The sequence below is a fragment of the Haematobia irritans genome, chromosome 5, assembly GCF_050003625.1.
Source record: "Haematobia irritans isolate KBUSLIRL chromosome 5, ASM5000362v1, whole genome shotgun sequence".
Classification (NCBI taxonomy): Eukaryota; Metazoa; Arthropoda; class Insecta; order Diptera; family Muscidae; genus Haematobia; species Haematobia irritans.
In genome coordinates this window covers 43,518,674-43,539,961 of record NC_134401.1, presented here as the reverse complement: position 1 = coordinate 43,539,961, position 21,288 = coordinate 43,518,674, and the positions used below count along the sequence as shown (strand labels likewise).

General features: G+C 29.0%; 2 protein-coding genes across 3 annotated transcripts in view; one reads left to right on the top strand and one right to left on the bottom strand.

The window, feature by feature from the left end:
* The window catches only part of LOC142238867 (divergent protein kinase domain 2A), a 42,032-nt gene that overhangs the window by 6,680 nt on the left and 14,064 nt on the right, over positions 1-21,288 (bottom strand). The window lies entirely within an intron of this gene.
* The window catches only part of LOC142238866 (uncharacterized), a 30,024-nt gene continuing 10,415 nt past the window's right edge, over positions 1,680-21,288 (top strand). The window contains exons 1-2 of one of the 2 annotated variants that reach the window (XM_075310594.1): positions 1,680-2,372; positions 9,632-9,722. Coding sequence is in view for 1 of the 2 variants with exons in the window: in XM_075310592.1 (XP_075166707.1) it covers positions 2,370-2,372 (3 nt within the window). In the remaining variant the exon portion in view is untranslated. The remainder of the gene's footprint in view (positions 2,373-9,631; positions 9,723-21,288) is intronic. The other variant, XM_075310592.1, reaches the window with a different exon arrangement.

Genomic DNA, 21,288 nt, shown 5'->3' with positions numbered 1-21,288 from the left:
TAGAAAATTTTGTAAAAATTTTATTTCTATAGAAAATTTTGTCAAAATTTTATTTCTATAGAAAATTTCATTTCTATAGAAAATTTTATCAAAATTTTATTTTTGTAGAAAATTTTGTCAAAATTTTATTTCTATAAAAATTTTTTTCAAAATTTTATTTCTATAGAAATTTTTTTAAAAATTGTATTTCTACAGAAATTTTTTTTCAAAACTTTATTTCTATAGAAATTTTTTGCAAAACTTTATTTCTACGGAGAAGTTTTTCAAAAACGTTATAGATTTTTTTTTCAAATGTTTTTAAAAATTTTTTTTTCAAAATTTTATTTCTGTAGAAAATTTTTGTTAAAATTTTATTTCTATAGAAAATTTTGTCAAAATTTTATTTCTATTGAAAATTTTGTCAAAATTTTATTTCTATAGAAAATGTTGTCAAAATTTTATTTCTATAGAAAATTTTGTCAAAATTTTATTTCTAAAGAAAAATTTTTAAAATTTTAATTTCTATAGAAATATATTTTTTTTTAATTTTAGTTCTATAGAAATTTTTGTCAAAATTTTATTTCTATAGAAAATTTTGTCAAATTTTTATTTCTTTAGAAAATTTTGTCAAAATGTTGTTTCTATAAAAAATTTTCTCAAAATTTTATTTCTACAGAAAATTTTGTCAATTTTTTTTTTTATGCAGGCTCTATAAAATATGGAATTTACATTTTTTTAATCCAAATTATAACAAAGCAAAAATGTTTTCTTAATAAAAAAAACAAAAACTTATAAAAACTTTAAACAAAAGTTAAAAAATCCTCAAAATAAGTTTTAACCTATATTTAAGAATTTTTATCTTTTATTTCTTTAAATCAAAAAGAGTTTTCTTTAAAATTGCTTTGCTTTAACGGAGGGACGCAAATTCCAAAGATTCCTGACTTAAATATAACGAAAAAAAAACTTTAAAGCAAAGATAATGAACTTTCTTTTAATTATAATTTCATTAGAGTAAAGAAATTTGCCCTTATTATTGTGTAAATTGTGTGGCCTAAAACTTAGTTTGCACATATCAATTCACTATTTTTTGAGTGTATTCCAAGTAGTCGTTGACCATTCTTTTGCATTCTAATATGCTTCGCCGTGTCTGCTATTGATTTTCATTAGAAAATGTGAATTTCTTATTTTTTTATTTATGTTAAATAATATTTATTATTTTATGATAAATAAACTGTATTGTTTATTAATAAACTCAATATATTTACAAAAAAAAATAAATAAACTATTACTTTAAACGTTACAAACATGACCTCCACATTCTAGTTGACAAAATCATTAAAAAAAAAATTATTTGATAGATTTTTATATGACAAAAATGGAGATACTGTGTGTGAAAACAAAAACGCTTTTTTGATGCTAACTTAGAAAAAAAGTGATTAACAACAGCTGCACTTGTTACCAATTTATACGAAAGCGAATTATGCTCTTGTTGTATAAGACTTTTAAAATAGATCTCTTACAGTGGTGATCATGAAGTGAATATATGAGATAGCTACAGTGCAAAACACATAACATTGAGAGCTACCAATGAAAAGAGAAAAAGAGAGCTACACCATTAAAGACATTCACTAAGAATATCTAAAGAAAAGTTTGAGATACATTGAAGGTGGTCGATCAGTTTAGTTGTTTGGAGAGTGTCGTCGGGAATACAACTTGCTTATCGCATAGTCAATTGTTATTTGGCCAAAACACTTTAAGCCAGATCATATATATTATACAAAACAAAACAAAAAAAAAATAAAATAATACCCTCGAGAAGAGAACAAACAACGCATTTCGGATCAGCTGGTTAAGCTTCAAAGACAACGCTACCGACACCGCCACATTTCGTATACAAATAAATTATATTGGTCAAGTTCAATAAACATCTTAACAATAATCAAAATACTTTCCTAATAAAAACAAAATATGTCGTGTGTTTTAATAACAAAATAAATTACATTGAAACGCGTCATCTTTGTAATCGATACTGGAACTATAAAAAAAATATTTAAAAAATTATGTGTATAATAAAAACATGAAGATATATACACTCGATGGTGTCACCTCATTTCTCAAAGAAAATAATTAAATACTATTTTTTTTGCCCATACACATGAGTTATTTATAATTGACCGTCAAACAAAAAACAAAAAAAGCAAAACAAAATAAAATTAAAATATATTGTATATTTGTGTATAGACACGAAAATACTTAGATGCAAAATAAACAAAATATTCTAATGATTTGAATGCATTGTAAGGAGAACTTCCATAAGCCAATATAACAACAAACTACCCATTTTTTGTATATATACAAGAAAATAATTACAGTTTACAAACTCAAAATCAATGGTGAGACAATATTATTATTATTTTGTATTCTTATATATAGTATTCAAAAATTTTACCATATTGTGTTAATAGTGTGGAATATTTTTACGAAAATATAATATGAAAGAACCCCCATAAAAGAAATGTGGGTTTATTTTTTATTTAGAATTTTGACTAAAATATTTTAATAATTGCAAAATATTGAAATGACAATAATTTATTACAATTAATAAATTTTTCGTGTTGTTTAAGAAAATTTCATATTTTGAAAGAACAATTAGTATTAAAAAAAGTTCATGACAGGATTATTTAATTAAAATATACTAAGTAATATTCATGCATTTTAGAAATGTTTTAACTATTTTATGCTAATTTCGATTTTAATAAAACGTTTTATTTCATTGTTATAAAACTTTTTCTTTTCGCATCATTAAAACAAATCAAAATTAATTAAAATTTTACAACATTTAAATAAAATCAATTAGTTTTCATGAACTATAATAATGTTAAATAAAGTATAGAAAGTTTCTTTGACTTTTTCTGAGGGCGGATTTTTATGAAAATATTTTGTGTTAAATAGAAAAGAAAAATGTTGACATAATTTAAAAGCAAATTTTGTTATTGTTTTTTAAGCCCTTTTTTAACGACAGTTTAGGGCAAATGTTATTTTGCAACTCAAAATAGGATTTAAAACCGAGGATCACACGGAGAAACAGGGTTTCCTAAGTTGTATACGTCATATGTTTGCAACAACACAAAATAATTTTCACCAAAATATTTCCAATTAAAATTTTAATTTTTGAATTTTCAAATATATTCAATTGAAAATTTCATTGATTAAACAATTTTTTATTAAAACAAAAATCAATCACAAAAATTAGTAATATCAATTAATTTTTAATTGGATCAATTAATTTTTTTAATTTACTTTGGTGATTGATACTATCATGTCTATGATTTAAGACATTTCAATTAAAAATTAATTGCATCATTTAAATTCGTGATTGAATCCAAAAATATTTGTGAACCAGGAGACATATATTGCTCAGGGCCGACCCCTGAGCACGGTTGCCATAGTTGGTAGAATCATACCACAAAATGGTAGATTTTGTACTGTTTGGTAAATTGGTAGAATTCTTGATGTTTTGGTAGATTTTACAAAACATTCCTCTTTGGCTAACAGGTACTTCAATTTTCTATAGAAATAAAATTTTCATTCGTTTTGTTTGTTATTGTTGGCTTCTCTTCAATCGTTATTGTTGTTTTTTTTTTTTATCTCAGCTTAAAGCCATGCATTGACTAAACTACAAGTGTAGCTTAACCAACAGAGGAAAAGTATGCTTGTCAAATTTATTTGGGCAAAGCCCTATAGACTGCAAGATGGTTGGATGTACAGCTGTTTCGGAATTACCACATTCCTCATCAGCATCCTCTACTTGCAGCAAAACTATCAACCAATTATCAGAATAAATTCGGGTAATTCACTCAACCCAACGTGAACTACACTTGAACCTCCCGATAGTCGGCTACTGCCTAAACAAATTTGCCAGCATATCTCTTTTCCTTTGCCAAACTCAAATCATCGATTTGTATGTATTTGGCTGGGTTTGTTTTTGAGCGTGCTTCCTCTATCTTCATTCGTTTTGTTTGTTATTGTTGGCTTCTCTTCAATCGTTACAACAAACAAAATTTTCTTTAGAAATAAAATTTTGACAAAATTTTCTATAGAAATACAATTTTAACTAAATTTTCTGTAGAAATAAAATTTTGACAAAATTTTCTATAGAAATACAATTTTGACTAAATTTTCTGTAGAAATAAAATTTTGACAAAATTTTCTATAGAAATAAAATTTTAACAAAATTTTCTATAGAAATAAAATTTTAACAAAATTTTCTATAGAAATAAAATTTTGACGAAATTTTCTATAGAAATAAACTTTTGACAAAATTTTCTATAGAAATAAAATTTTGACAAAATTTTCTATAGAAATAAAATTTTGACAAAGTTTTCTATAGAAATAAAATTTTGACAAAATTTTCTATAGAAATAAAATTTTGTATAGAAATAAAATTTTGACAAAAAAATTTTATAGAAATAAAATTTTGACAAAATTATGTATAGAAATAAAATTTCTATAGAAATAAAATTTTGTATAGAAATAAAATTTTGAGAAAATTTTTTATAGAAATAAAAGTTTGACAAAACTTTCTATAGAAATACAAGTTTGACAAAATTTTCTGTAGAAATAAAATTTTGACAAAATTTCTATATAAATACAATTTTGACAAAATTATCTATAGAAATAAAATTTTGACAAAATTGTGTATAGAAATAAAGTTTTGAGAATATTTTGGATAGAAATAAAATTTAGATAAAATTTTCTTTAGAAATAAAATTTTGACAAAATTTCTATAGAAATAAAATTTTGACAAAATGTTCTTTAGAAATAAAATTTTGTAAGAAATAACATTTTGACAAAATTTTCAATAAAAATAAAATTTTGAGAAAATTTTCTATGGAAATAAAATTTTGTTGTTTTTTTTTTTGATTTCAGCTTAAAACCATACATTGACTAAACTACAAGTGTAGCTTAACCAACAGAGAAAAAGAAAGCTGAAATCAAAAAAAAAAAACAACAATGATTAAAGAACAAAAACCAACAATAACAAAACAAAACGAATGAAAGAAATAAAATTTTGACAAAACTGTCTATAGAAATAACCGTTTGACAAAATTTTCTATAGAAATAAAAGTTTGACAAAATTTCTATAGAAATAATATTTTGACAAAATTTTCTATAGAAATATAATTTTGACAAAATTTCCCATCAAAATAAAATTTTGACAAAATTTTCTATAGAAATAAAAGTTTGACAAAACTTTCTATAGAAATAAAATTTTCTATAGAAATAAAAGTTTGACAAAATTTTCTGTAGAGTTAAAATTTTGACAGTATTTCTATAGAAATAAAATTTAGACAAAATTTTCTATGCAAAAAAAAATTTAGAAAATTTTCTATAGAAATAAATTTTTGACAAAATTTGCTATAGAAATAAAATTTTGATAAAATCTTCTATAGAAACAAAATTTTGATAAAATTTCCTATAGAAATAAAAGTTTGACAAAACTTTCTATAGAAATAAAAGTTTGACAAAATTTCTATAGAAATAAAATTTTGACAAAATTTTCTATAGAAATACAAGTTTGACAAAAAATTTTATAGAAATAAAATTTTGACAAAAGTGTGTATAGAAATAAAATTTTGAAAAAATTTTCTATAGAAATAAAATTTAGATAAAATTTTCTTTAGAAATAAAATTTTGACAAAATGTCTATAGAAATAAAATTTTGACAAAATGTTCTTTAGAAATAAAATTTTGACAAAAAAATTTATAGGAATAAATTTTTGACAAAATTGTGTACAGAAATAAAATTTTGAGAAAATTGTGTATAGAAATAAAATTTTGTTTTGTTCTTGTTGGTTTTGTTCTTTAAGCATTGTTGTTGTTTTTATTGCAGCTTAAAACCATACATTGACTAAACTACAAGTGTAGCTTAACCAACAGAGGAAAATAATGTTTGTCAAATTTATTTGGGCAAAGCCCTATAGACTGCAAGATAGTTGGATGGACGCACGTTTCGGAATTACCACATTCCTCATCAGCATCATGTGGTAATTCCGAAACGTGCGTCCATCCAACTATCTTGCAGTCTATAGGGCTTTGCCCAAATAAATTTGACCATTATTTTCCTCTGTTGGTTAAGCTACACTTGTAGTTTAGTCAATGTATAGTTTTAAGCTGCAATAAAAACAACAACAACGAAATAAAATTTTGAGAACAATTTCTATAGAAATAAAATTTAGATAAAATTTTCTTTAAAAATAAAATTTTGACAAAATTATCTATAGAAATAAAATTTTGACAAAATGTTCTTTAGAAATAAAATTTTGTATAGAAATAACATTTTGACAAAATTTTCTGTAAAAATAAAATTTTGAGAAAATTTTCTATGGAAATAAATTTTGAGAAAATTTTCTATGGAAATAAAATTTGAGAAAATTTTCTATAGAAATAAAATTTGAGAAAATTTTCTATAGAAATAAAATTTTGAGAAAATTTTCTATAGAAATAAAATTTTGACAAAATTTTCTATAGAAATAAAATGTTGACAAAATTTTCTATAGAAATAAAATTTTGAGAAAATTTTTTATCGAAATAAAAATTTGAAAAAATTTAATTCAAGGGATATTTATAAATCCAATGATTATCTCTCATAGGAGGGATTATTCATTCATTCGAAGAAAAAATAATTTTTTATACTAAACACAAAAATTTGAAAACTTCAAAATAACTTTTTGTTTTAATTTGATAGGTCGTGGTGAAATTTTCTTAAACTTTTGGTAGATTATTTTTGGCAAGAGTTGCAACCGTGCCCCTGAGTTGATCTAGCCATGTCCGTCCGTTTGTCTGTAAACACATTTTTGTGAAAAGTCCAGGTCGTCGTTTTAGTCCAAAAGACTTGGACACAAGTCTGTGTTTTGGGTCAGAATAGATCCCTATTGATTTTGGAAGAAATCGGTTTAGATTTAGATATCACACAGAGAAGGAATATGATCACCTCAAATATGTTTTAAGGCCAAAATGTTATTTTTGGGTGGTGACCATGTAACATGGTTTTCGCAACAATGTTATTTTCTCGGAAATCATGTATCTGATTTCGGCAAGCAGATTATATTTGACGAGAAAATAACATTTTAATGACAAACATGTTACTTGGTCACCATACAAAAATAACATTTTGCTCTTGAAACATGTTTGAGGTGATCATATTCCTTCTCTGCGTGATAGCTCAAATATCTATCTTCTGCCCGATATGTACATATATGGCCCCAGAGGCCTTTGTTTTACCCTGATTTTAATTTTTCCACAAAGAGTACAATTTATAGCGTCGTAAAGTGTACTAAATTTTGTGCAGACCTACATATAGCTCCTATATATATCTTTGGCCCGATTTACACTCAAATGAACGATTACTCCGATTTATTTACTCCGATACATTTAATTTAAATTTTGTAGTAGTTTTAAAAAAGTATGTCCAAATCGATTTAGAGTTAAATATATCTACACACAAAAAAAATCTGATTCAATCACAAAATTAATTGATCCAATTAAATGATAGTATCAATTAAAAAATAATTGAAAGTCTATTAAAAATTTAATTGATCTAATTAAAAAATTAATTAATACTATTAATTTTTGTGATTGATTTTTGTTTCAATTAAAAAATTTGTTGAATCAATTAAATTTTTAATTTAATATTTTTTAAAATTCAATTGAGAAATTGAAAAAAATTTCGTGAATTTTTTTTTCTGTGTATATGGGAACACAAACATTTATAACATTATTGTTTTTTCTTATTGTTAATATAAAAATTTCATTTTCCCTCATATGTTTTAAAACTAAAACTTTCAATGTGTTACATTGCTATATTTTCAAAGATGTTCACCTTTATGGTCAACTTACCCCCCAACCTTGCAATGTGTATTGGATGTATGAATGAAAAAAAAATCATTGCAAAACAATGCATGGGTGTTGTATGTTTCCTTAAGCAGTTTCCCAAACTAATTTTATCTCACCCTGCACTATGATGATGTCTTTGAGTGTTCTTCTACACAGAAGAAAAGAAAACATCACCAAACATTTTTCAATTAAAAATTGAATTGAATTTTCAAAAAATATATTTCAGTTGAATTTTAAAAAATATACTTTATTGATTTAAGTAATTTTTACATTAAAAGAATCATTAAAAGGTCAAGGGATATAGAGGGATATAGTGTGCAAAATCTCTTTGAAGTTCGATTGGACAGTAATTTCAACTTTAAACACAATATTGAAAGAACCCCGAAATGAAAATATTTCAGAGGTATGCCTGCAAGTTCATACTGTGTGAAATTGATAAAAACATTCCAAAAGTCAAATATTTTTTTTAATTAAGAAAAATTTATTTCATAATTGCATAAATTCAAAATCTTTATTTAATATTACTTATACGATCTAAAGCCCCCTATTAATTAATGTCACTTATACGACCCAAAAGCCACTATTAACATTACTCATACGATCTAAAGCCCACTACTAAGCGTTTTCATAGTGGAAAATAAACCTTTTCGAAAACATTTTTCGGCAGGTTCAAGTGTAACTTTACTTTGGGTTTAGTGAATTACCCGTTTTTTTACAATCAAATACACAATTTTATTAAAATAGAAATAAGCACAATACAATTCATATTTTTTTTTCTAAAATGAATAGATTTTAATGAATAGATAAATTTACTCATTTTAGAAGATTATGAACATAATATTTTCTAGAATGAGTAAATTTTAATTAAAATGTACCTGCTTTAAACTTTTTATAGAGATAAAGACATTTAAAAAAATTTTAACACCAAGTTTATTCTTCCAAATATGACATTTTCTTAAACAACAGAAAAATTTAATGTATTGTTTTTAATAAATGGATAAAAAGTATCAACTTATTTATATTATATTGCATTTAGTAAAATGTTTTATTATTTATTTATTTTTGTTATTATTTAAAATTTTCTAAAATAATACTTCATTGTCTCTCGTGGTTCTTTTTTTGGGGATTGTTAGAAAATATTTGACGAAAATGTGTGGAAGTAATCCAAATTTCAGAATTTTGTCAAAAGTCGTCTTTTCTTCATTTTACGTGCAAATAAGAAAGTAACTGAAAATGATTCAAAATAGTTTTGTTTATTTGATTCATTTATCAAGGGTACAAATTCAAATGGAAAAATATAGCTAATTTTAATTTATAAATAATATTGTCAATCAATATGGAGTTTACTTTCACTTTTATCTGTGGTGAAAGTAAATATCATAATTGATTTTTTGTAGGAAAGATCTACATATGCAAATGTGTCAAAATTAGTAACATATGATTAGGTGATTTCGTAAAGAAAAATAGTGTTGATATGTTGAAGTTGATGAAAGTTAATATAATCTTTTTTAAATTTAATGATGCTTTGAAAAAAAAAATAAATAAATAAATAAAAAAAGATTTGCCTTAAGTCTACGATGCACTGAAAAATGTTATTGACTTAAAACTCAAGAATATTTATCCTACTAAATACACAGAAATGTATCCTACTAAATACACAGAACAAATTTTGATGTTCAACTGATGCTATCATGAACTTATGTTTATTGCAAAAATATTTTGTTTTAGTTTGTTTTTAATTTTTTTCTTTTTTTAGAAATTTCCCCAGCTCCATCAAATTTTCTTTATACCACGCATGGCTCAAAAATTGTATGAACTGAACGTGGGTATAATTGAACTATAGCCTGGTAATGATTTGGCCTCAATGATTTTTTTCTTAACTTTTTGCTTTTTTTCATACCTTTCCCATAAAACAGTTTACTTTTTTCAGTGTAGGACTCATGCGTTGTGTACACGGCGTTTTTTAAAAATGGGAAAATTAGTTTTTGAGATTATTGTAAGTAAATTTTTTATGTCGAGAATTTCGACTTTTTAATGAATTGACACCATAAAAAGATCAATAGTCGATTCCAAATTTTCTAAAAAAAAACAGTCGATTAGCTAATTTAAAGATTACAAATAGACGATTTTGATTTTTCGATTTTTTTGGACCAAAATCTCGATTTTTTAACCATTGCGTACACAGAAAAAATGTTCACGAAAAATTTTCCAATTGAAGTTTCAAAAATATTCAATTAAAACTTTAATTTTTTAATGGAAACAAAAATCAATAGTATTATTAATTATACCCTGCGCCACACTGTGGAACAGGGTATTATAAGTTAGTGCATATGTTTGTAACACCCAGAAGTAGACGAGATATACACATGGTGTCTTTGGCAATAATACTCAGGGTAGGTCCCTGAGTCGATATAACCATGTCCGTCTGTCCGTCTGTCTGTGAACACATTTTTGTGATCAAAGTCTAGGTCGCAATTTAAGTCCAATCGCCTTCAAATTTGGCACATGTTCCTAATTTGGGTCAGAAAAGAAGCCTATTGATTTTGGAAGAAATCGGTTCAGATTTAGATATAGCTCCCACATATAAAGGGTGATTCTTTTGAGGTTAGGATTTTCATGCATTAGTATTTGACAGATCACGTGGGATTTCAGACATGGTGTCAAAGAGAAAGATGCTCAGTATGCTTTGACATTTCATCATGAATAGACTTACGATCTGCCACAACGTCGAATTTTCAGTGAATGGGCCCTAGAAAAGTTGGCAGAAAATCCGCTTTTTTATCGACAAATTTTGTTCAGCGATGAGGCTCATTTCTGGTTGAATGGCTACGTAAATAAGCAAAATTGCCGCATTTGGAGTGAAGAGCAACCAGAAGCCGTTCAAGAACTGCCCATGCATTCCGAAAAATGCACTGTTTGGTGTGGTTTGTACGCTGGTGGAATCATTGGACCGTATTTTTTCAAAGATGCTGTTGGACGCAACGTTACGGTGAATGGCGATCGCTATCGTTCGATGCTAACAAACTTTTTGTTGCCAAAAATGGAAGAACTGAACTTGGTTGACATGTGGTTTCAACAAGATGGCGCTACATGCCACACAGCTCGCGATTCTATGGCCATTTTGAGGGAAAACTTCGGAGAACAATTCATCTCAAGAAATGGACCGGTAAGTTGGCCACCAAGATCATGCGATTTGACGCCTTTAGACTATTTTTTGTGGGGCTACGTCAAGTCTAAAGTCTACAGAAATAAGCCAGCAACTATTCCAGCTTTGGAAGACAACATTTCCGAAGAAATTCGGGCTATTCCGGCCGAAATGCTCGAAAAAGTTGCCCAAAATTGGACTTTCCGAATGGACCACCTAAGACGCAGCTGCGGTCAACATTTAAATGAAATTATCTTCAAAAAGTAAATGTCATGGACCAATCTAACGTTTCAAATAAAGAACCGATGAGATTTTGCAAATTTTATGCGTTTTTTTTTAAAAAAAAGTTATCAAGCTCTTAACAAATCACCCTTTATCTTTCGCCCGATATGCACTAATATGGACCCAGCAGCCAGAGTTTTATACAGATTTGCTTGAAATTTTGTACAAACATAACACTTAGTCGTATAGTCAAGTGTGCAAAATTTGAAATCGGTTCAGATTTAGATATATCTCCCATATATATCTTTCGCACGATATGGACTAATATGGTGCTAAAAGCCAGAGTATTGGCCCAATTTGGTTGAAATTTTGCACAGGGTGTAGATTTAGCATTGTAGCTATGCGTGCCAAATTTGGTTGAAATCGATTCAGATTTAGATATAGCGTCCATATATATCTTTCGCCCGATATGTAATAATATGGTCCTAGAAGCCAGATTTTTGGCACAATTTGTTTGAAATTTTGCTCTAGGAGTACAATTAGTAGTGCAGTTAAGTGTGCAAAATTTGATCGAAATCAGTTCAGATTTAGATATAGCTCCCATATATATCTTTCGCCCGATATGGACTAATATGATTCTAATAGCCAGAGTTTTGTCCCAATTTGGTTGAAATTTTGCACTGGGAGTAGATTTAGCATTGTAGCTATGCGTGCCAAATTTGATTGAAATCGGTTCAGATTTATATATAGCTCCCATATATAGCTTTCGCCCGATTTACACTCATATGACAGAGATATGACAGAGGCCAATTTGTTACTCCGATTTATTTGAAATTTTGCACAGGGAGTAGAATTAGCATTGTAGCTATGCGTGCCCAATTTGGTTGAAATCGATTCAGATTTAGATATAGCTCCCATATATATGTTTTTCTGATTTCGACAAAAATGGTCAAAATACCAACATTTTTCTTGTAAAATCGCCACTGCTTAGTCGAAAAGTTGTAAAAATGATTCTAAAACTTCTAATACATTTATATCGAGCGATAAATCATAAATAAACTTTTGCGAAGTTTCCTTAAAATTGCTTCAGATTTAAATGTTTCCCATATTTTTTTAATAACACTGTGTTACACCCTGGTGCATTAGCCGACTTAAATTTTGAGTCTATAGATTTTGTAGAAGTCTATCAAATTCTGTCCAGATCGAGTGATATTTAAATGTATGTATTTGGGACAAACCTTTATATATAGCCACCAACATAATATATATATATATATATATATATATAAAGGTATAATATAGTCGGCCCCGCCCGACTTTAGGCTTTCCTTACTTGTTTTTTAATTAATTTCGTGATTGATTTGTATTTGTATATGTCAATGCAAAAGGTGGTCATATCGAGCAAAAAGTAAATGTATTCTGAAATTTACACAATTTCCACTCATTTTTTGTCATTTCAGTGAATAAAATATATTTTCATACGAAAAATATGATCGTTATAATTTAACATTCTCCTTATCTCCACTCAAATAAAGGGCGCCAGAATTAACCAAATTAACTTTATTTCAAGTAAATTATTATGGATAAATTTGTCCATATTGAACTTCGACGTACGACAAAGACAATTTTGCAATTTCCAACACGAATTTTTTGTTTTCAAAATACGAAATTTTCTATAACAAATGAAAAAATAGCTATGTCAAATAAATTCACTTTTTTTAGTGTAAAGTGTATTTTCGAAATTTCTCTGCAATGAAGAAAACCAATGCACGGCCAAAATACCGACAGATTAAATTTATGCGGCTCATTGTTTGACCGACTCAGAGCAATGCAAGACAAAAGGTGGTCATATGGAGCAAAAAAATTAATCGATTTTGAATTTGGAATAACTTTCACCCATTTTAGTTATTTACAGCGTTGCCAATTTGACTTTTTCACGTTATATCTGTTTTTAAGTCTTTTAGCGGGAAAATTCAATTCATGGCCTTTTTAGTTCAGTTTTTATTTTTCGGCATGTTTCTATGGACAAAACAGCGTTTTTATCTAACCCTTGCTGCCAGCATAAGGATTTTTACATAATTCTCAATCCAAACAGTATCCCGCCTTGACTTTTGGTACAATACATATTTAGGGTTTTTTTGGCTATTTTTAGGAAAATCTAGCGGTTTCTGGTGAAACAATTCTAGTTCAATAAAGAAATATTTTCACACCAAAAATAAGGGAATGATAACGACTCGGGCGATATAATTTATACTTGTCATTACGAAATTAATTGCTCCAATTAATATTTAATTGAAATGATAGTATGAATCACCAAAGTTAATTAAAAAACCAAGTAAGGAAAGTCTAAAGTCGGGCGGGGCCGACTATATTATACCATGCACCACTTAGTAGATCTAAATTTTCGATACCATATCACATTCGTTAAACGTGTTGGGGGCTATATATAAAGGTTTGTCCCAAATACATACATTTAAATATCACTCGATCTGGACAGAATTTGATAGACTTCTACAAAATCTATAGACTCAAAATTTATGTCGGCTAATGCACTAGGGTGGAACACAATGTTAGTAAACAAATATGGGAAACATTTAAATCTGAAGCAATTTTAAGGAAACTTCGCAAAAGTTTATTTATGATTTATCGCTCGATATATATGTATTAGAAGTTTAGGAAAATTAGAGTCATTTTTAAAACTTTTCGACTAAGCAGTGGCGATTTAACAAGGAAAATGTTGGTATCTTGACCATTTTTGTCGAAATCAGAAAAACATATATGGGAGCTATATCTAAATCTGAACCGATGTCAAACAAATTTGGCACGCATAGCTACAATGCTAATTCTACTCCCTGTGCAAAATTTCAACTAAATCGGAGTTAAAAATTGGCCTCTGTGGTCATATGAGTGTAAATCGGGCGAAAGCTATATATGGGAGATATATCCAAATCTGAACTGATTTCAATCAAATTTGGCACGCATAGTTACAATGTTAATTCTACTCCCTATGCAAAATTTCAACTAAATCGGAGCAAAAACTTGGCCTCTGTGGGCAATTGAGTGTAAATCGAGCGAAAGCTATATATGGGAGCTATATCTAAATCTGAACCGATTTGGCTGATATTTTGCAAGTTTTTCGAGACTCATAAAATATTCGGATGTACGAAATTTGAGGAAGATCGGTTGACATACACGCCAATTATGACCAGATCGGTGAAAAATATATATGGCAGCTATATCTAAATATGAACCGATTTTTTCCAAAATCAATAGGGATCGTCTCTGAGCCGAAACAGGACCCTATACCAAATTTTAGGACAATCGGACTAAAACTGCGAGCTGTACTTTGCACACAAAAATAGATCAGAATTTAATTCTAAGCCGATCCGTATACTAAAAGGTTGGTCTATGATTACTCCTTCTTGGCGTTACATACAAATGCACAAACTTATTATACCCTGTACCACAGTAGTGGTGAAGGGTATAATTAATTGTTCCAATTAAAAAATTTATTGATACTATTAATTTTTGTGACCGATTTTTGTTTCAATTACATTTTTAATTGAATATATATTTTTATACCCTTCACCACTACTGTGGTACAGGGTATAATAAGTTTGTGCATTTGTATGTAACGCCAAGAAGGAAAAGTCTGAGACCCATCGTTTAGTATACCGATCGTCTTAGAATTAAATTCTGAGTCGATTTAGCGATGTCCGTCTGTCTGTCTGTCTGTCTGTCCGTCTGTCTGTCTGTCCGTCTGTCTGTCTGTCTGTCTGTTGATGTATTTTTGTGTGCAAAGTACAGCTCGCAGTTTTAGTCCGATTTTCCTAAAATTTGGTATAGGGTCCCGTTTCGGCTCAAAGACGATCCCTATTGATTTTGGAAAAAATCGGTTCAGATTTAGATATAGCTGCCATATATATTTTTCACCGATCTGGTCATAATTGGCGTGTATATTAACCGATCTTCTTCAAATTCCGTACATCCGAATATTTTATGAGTCTCGAAAAACTTGCAAAATATCAGCCAAATCGGTTCAGATTTAGATATAGCTCCCATATATAGCTTTCGCCCGATTTACACTCAAATGACCACAGAGGCCAATTTTTTGCTCCGATTTAGTTGAAATTTTGCACAGGGAGTACAATTAGCATTGTAACTATGCGTGCCAAATTTGGTTGAAATCGGTTCAGATTTAGATATAGCTCCCATATATAGCTTTCGCCCGATTTACACTCATATGACCACAGAGGCCAATTTTTTGCTCCGATTTAGTTGAAATTTTGCACAGGGAGTAGAATTAGCATTGTAGCTATGCGTGCCAAATTTGGTTGAAATCGGTTCAGATTTAGATATATCTCCCATATATAGCTTTCGCCCGATTTACACTCATATGACCGTAGAGGCCAATTTTTAACTCCGATTTAGTTGAAATTTTGCACAGGGAGTAGAATTAGCATTGTTGCTATGCGTGCTAAATTTGGTTGAAATCGGTTCAGATTTAGATATAGCTCCCATATATAGCTTTCGCCCGATTTACACTCATATGACCACAGAGGCCAATTTTTTGCTCCGATTTAGTTGAAATTTTGCACAGGGAGTAGAATTAGCATTGTAGCTATGCGTGCCAAATTTGGTTGAAATCGGTTCAGATTTAGATATAGCTCCCATATATATATTTTTCTGATTTCGACAAAAATGGTCAAAATAACAACATTTTCCTTGTAAAATCGCCACTGCTTAGTCGAAAAGTTGTAAAAATGACTCTAATTTTCCTAAACTTCTAATGCATATATATCGAGCGATAAATCATAAATAAACTTTTGCGAAGTTTTCTTAAAACTGCTCCAGATTTAAATGTTTCCCATATTTTTTTACTAACATTGTGTTCCACCCTAGTGCATTAGCCGACTTAAATTTTGAGTCTATAGATTTTGTAGAAGTCTATCAAATTCTGTCCAGATCGAGTGATATTTAAATGTATGTATTTGGGACAAACCTTTATATATAGCCCCAACACATTTGACGGATGTGATATGGTATCGAAAATTTAGATCTACAAAGTGGTGCAGGGTATAATATAGTCGGCCCCGCCCGACTTTAGACTTTCCTTACTGGTTTAATTATTAAAATTTTATTTGGAAAAATGATGGTGATATTTTTTTCTGTTAGTGTTCCGTTAACTAACGAACTTTTAAACCGTATTGTGGACATAGCTGTCACCTTTTGTATATATTCCATATGCCAATTAGGAACTTAACTGCCAAAAATTTTTCAGTTAAAGTTACCCGAAGGGAAGATATTTGCAATTTACTTCCTGATAACAGGCAGTTAAAGACTAACGGAGTTACATGAAAATGGCCGTAAGTATAATTCATATGGGTATTTAAATTTAAATATTTAACAGAATAAATTAAATCTGGTCACCTTTGAAGCGATTCTATGTTAATTCAAATCATTCTCATACGTTCGATTGAAATCTCATTGAACTTCAAAATCAAAATAATAAAAACAAAACAAATAATACAATCATTCATACGTACATTCATATTGTCTGTTGTATTTATAAATAATGATGTATGTATGTATACATGCCCATACGAGTGTGTACATCAAGATCAATGTCCCTCCCTCTCTCTCTCTCTCACTGTACAGCTGTATAATGAATGCAAATTTCTCATGAAATGTTTACCTTTTTGGCTTAGACTGAGATTTAAGTCGCTTTTATTATTTATTACTGGTATTACTGAGAATCTCCAATTGCCGAGAGTCTTTACAGTAGGTAACGGATATAAGCACATCTTATGCGAGAAGAAACACATATAAGAAAGTTTAGCGAAACACCATACACCGAGGTCCATCGCACAAATTTTTGAAAACGTTGAAACATAATTCAGGTTCTGTGAACTGAAGGGTGATACGGTCAAAATTTGGTCAATATAAACTTGACGTATTTCTTTCAATTTTGCATTTAAAAAACCTGAACACCCCTCATTTTGAAGGTGTGTGTGTGTAGAATGTTGCTCCTATTTTGATTTTGGAATTCACTCTTCAGTTGTCAAAATGCCGTCCAAGCAAGAAGAGCAGCGTATCAAAATTTTGCTCGCGCATCGCGAAAATCCGAGCTACTCGCACGCAAAGCTGGCAAAATCGCTAAAAGTTGCCAAATCAACCGTTACAAATGTAATTAAAGTGTTTGGAACCGGAAGCCGCTGAGACGACAAAGAGAGTTGCCGGTAGTTTCAAGCGAAACCCTAACCTCTCTCTCCGAGATGCCGCAAATAAGCTGGGTGTATCGTCTACAACCGTGCATCGAGCCAAAAAACGAGCCGGACTATCGACTTACAAGAGGGTAGTGACTCCAAATCGCGATGATAAACAAAATACGATGGCCAAAGCGCGATCCCGGAGGCTGTACACGACGATGCTGACGAAGTTTGACTGCGTGGTAATGGACGACGAAACCTACGTCAAAGCCGACTACAAGCAGCTTCCGGGACAGGAGTTTTATACGGCAAAAGGAAGGGGAAAGGTAGCAGATATTTTCAAGCACATAAAACTGTCAAAGTTCGCAAAGAAATATCTGGTTTGGCAAGCCATCTGTACCTGTGGCTTGAAAAGCAGCATTTTCATAGCTTCCGGGACTGTCAACCAAGAAATTTACGTGAAAGAGTGTTTGAATAAACGTCTGCTGCCTTTCCTGAAGAAACACGGTTGTTCCGCACTGTTTTGGCCGGATTTGACATCTTGCCATTACGGTAAAAAGGCCATGGAGTGGTACGCCGCCAACAACGTGCAGGTGGTTCCCAAGGACAAGAACCCTCCCAACACGCCAGAGCTCCGCCCAATTGAGAAATACTGGGCTATTGTCAAGCGGAACCTAAAGAAGACCAAAAAACTGCGTTTTCCCTTGACCAAATTTTGACCGTATCACCCTTTAAGGAAACATTTTTAAAGTAAAAAAAGTTCGATTGAGTGAAATCGCCTTTAAATTAATTGAGATATTTAAACTTTAGATTTAACACTTCAAACATAGGCTAAGACTTCTTTTGAAGATTGTGAATCTTTGCTTTAAAGATTGTTTTTTGTTTTTTATACCCTCCACCATAGGATAGGGGGTATATTAACTTTGTCATTCCGTTTGTAACACATCCAAATATTGTTCTAAGACCCCACAAAGTATATATATTCCGGGTCGTGGTAAAATTCTGAGTCGATCTAAGCATGTCCGTCCGCCCGTACGTCCGCCTGTTGAAATCATGCTAACTTCCGAACGAAACAAGCTATCGACGACGGATGGTACTGCAAATGGGCCATTTCGGACCACTTTTACGTATAGCCTCTATAAAAACCGACCCCCAGATTTGGCTTTCGCATCCTCTTAGAGGGGCAAATTTCATCCGATGCGGTTGAAATTCAGTACATGGTGTTAGTTTACGGGAGCCACCGTGCTGCAATGGTTAGCATGCCCGCCTTGCATACACAAGGTCGTGGGTTCGATACCTGCTTCGACCGAACACAAAAACTTTTTCAGCGGTGGATTATCCCACCTCAGTAATGCTGGTGACATTCCTGAGGGTTTCAAAACTTCTCTAAGTGGTTTCACTGCAATGTGGAACGCCGTTCGGACTCGGCCATAAAAAGGAGGTCCCTTGTCATTGAGCTTAACATGGAATTGGGCAGCACTCAGTGATAAGAGAGAAGTTCGCCAATGTGGTATCACAATGGACTGAATAGTCTAAGTGAGCCTGATACATCGGGCTGCCACCTAACCTAATCTAAATCTTAAAAAAAAACTAATAAAAGAACAATTTGGCAATCACGCCAAACGACTAACGACTTACCTACACAGAAAAAAGTAAACTGTTTTATAGGAAGAATGAACTACCTCAAGCTGTCTTTAAAACTAGGAAAAATGTAATGCCCTGCTGTACTTTTTAACTGCAAATCACGAAATTACACCCTCTCATAGAAGAAAATATTAACTAACTCATGACCATTTTAACCATACAAAGTTCATTTTTACTATTTTTGGGTATCGTACGAAAATTTTCTTCTGATTTAGTTCATATTGTGTACGGACATTGAACTTTATATCCACGTTTATGTTTAAAAAATGTAAATTTCATTGGAGTGTGGAAAATTTCGCAAAAAATTATAAAATTTAACTACAAACAAATATTTGTTTTGCAACAAAACTAAGTTAAAATTTGCGATAATTTACACTCAAAAAAAAAGTGAACTCTCTTTTTCACTAAAGCCAATTTAACTTTTTTTAGTTCATGGAATTATTATGTTTGGAGAAAGTTTCCTTTACTCTAATAATTTTTTGTGTACGTTAGTTAAATTAACTAAAACCGAAAAAAAAGAAAAAATATACTCAAATGAAGCATAAAGATTAACTAAATTCGTGTCTTCCACAAAATAGTTCAGAATTTCTTTAAATTTGTAAATTTTACCAAAAATGCGTCCATCATGACCTTCGTATGTCACTAAAGACATTCTTGCAATTTTGAACTCCAAGTTTTTCCTTCAAACTACAAAATTTTCTTTAACAAGTGAAAAAAACTTAGTTATGTCTAATAAATTTTCTTGAATTTGTCGAAAAATATTTACTTATTTTTATTACATCGGCATGATGCCATCGTTTGTAATACTGTTTAGTTAAAATTTTCTACAAATATTAAAATTTTTCTAAAATTAACCGAAAGTTTTCTTCCTGGTGGGTTCACTGTTTTTTCAGTGTAACTACGGACTTTTTTCTTTGTATTCAAAATAACGCTCTTATAAAAATGAATTGGTTATGCGACCACGGTTTACATATGTGGTTGAATTCTACCAAAAGCCGTAGATTTTTTGTATGGTTGTTAGATTCGTAGAATCGTTGATGTTTTGGTAGATTTTGCAAAATATTCCTCTCCCACTAAGAGGTACTTCACATGTTCTCTATAGAAATAAAAATTTGACAAAATTTTCTATAGAAATAAAATTTTTTCACAATTTTCTATAGAAATAAAATTTTGACAAAATTTTCTATAGAAATAACATTTGACAAAAATTTTATAGAAATAAAAATTTGACAAAATTTTCTATAGAAATAAAATTTTGACAAAATTTTCTATAGAAATAAAATTTTGACAAAATTTTCTATAGAAATAAAATTTTGACAAAATTTTCTATAGAAATAAAATTTTGACAAAATTTCCTATAGAAATAGAATTTTTAAAAAATTTTCTATAGAAATAAAATTTTGACAAAATTTTCTATAGAAATAAAATTTTGACAATATTTTCTAAAGAAATAAAATTTTGACAAACTTTTCTATAGAAATAAAATTTTCACAAAATTTTCTATAGAAATAAAATTTTGACAAACTTTTCTATAGAAATAAAATTTTGACAAAATTTTCTATAGAAATAAAATGTTGACAAATTTTCTATAGAAATAAAGTGTTGACAAAATTTTCTATAGAAATAAAATTTTGACAATATTTTCTAAAGAAATAAAATTTTGTCAAAATTTTCTATAGAAATAAAATTTTGACAAAATTTTCTATAGAAATAAAATTTTGACAAAATTTTCTATAGAAATACAATTTTGACAAACTTTTCTATAGAAATAAAATTTTGACAAAATTTTCTATAGAAATAAAATTTTGACAAAAATAAAATTTTGAGAAAATTTTCTATAAATATATAAAACATATAAAATTTTGACAAAATTTTCTATAGAAATAAAATTTTGCGAAATTTTTCTATAGAAATAAAATGTTGACAAAATTTTCTACAATAATAAAATGTACTGTAGAAATAAAATTTTGACAAAATTTTCTATAGAAATAAAATTTTGACAAAATTTCCTATAGAAATATAATTTTTAAAAAATTTTCTATAGAAATAAAATTTTGACAAAATTTTCTATAGAAATAAAATTTTGACAAAATTTTCTATAGAAATAAAGTTTTGACAATATTTTCTATAGAAATACAATTTTGACAAACTTTTCTATAGAAATAAAATTTTGACAAAATTTTCTATAGAAAT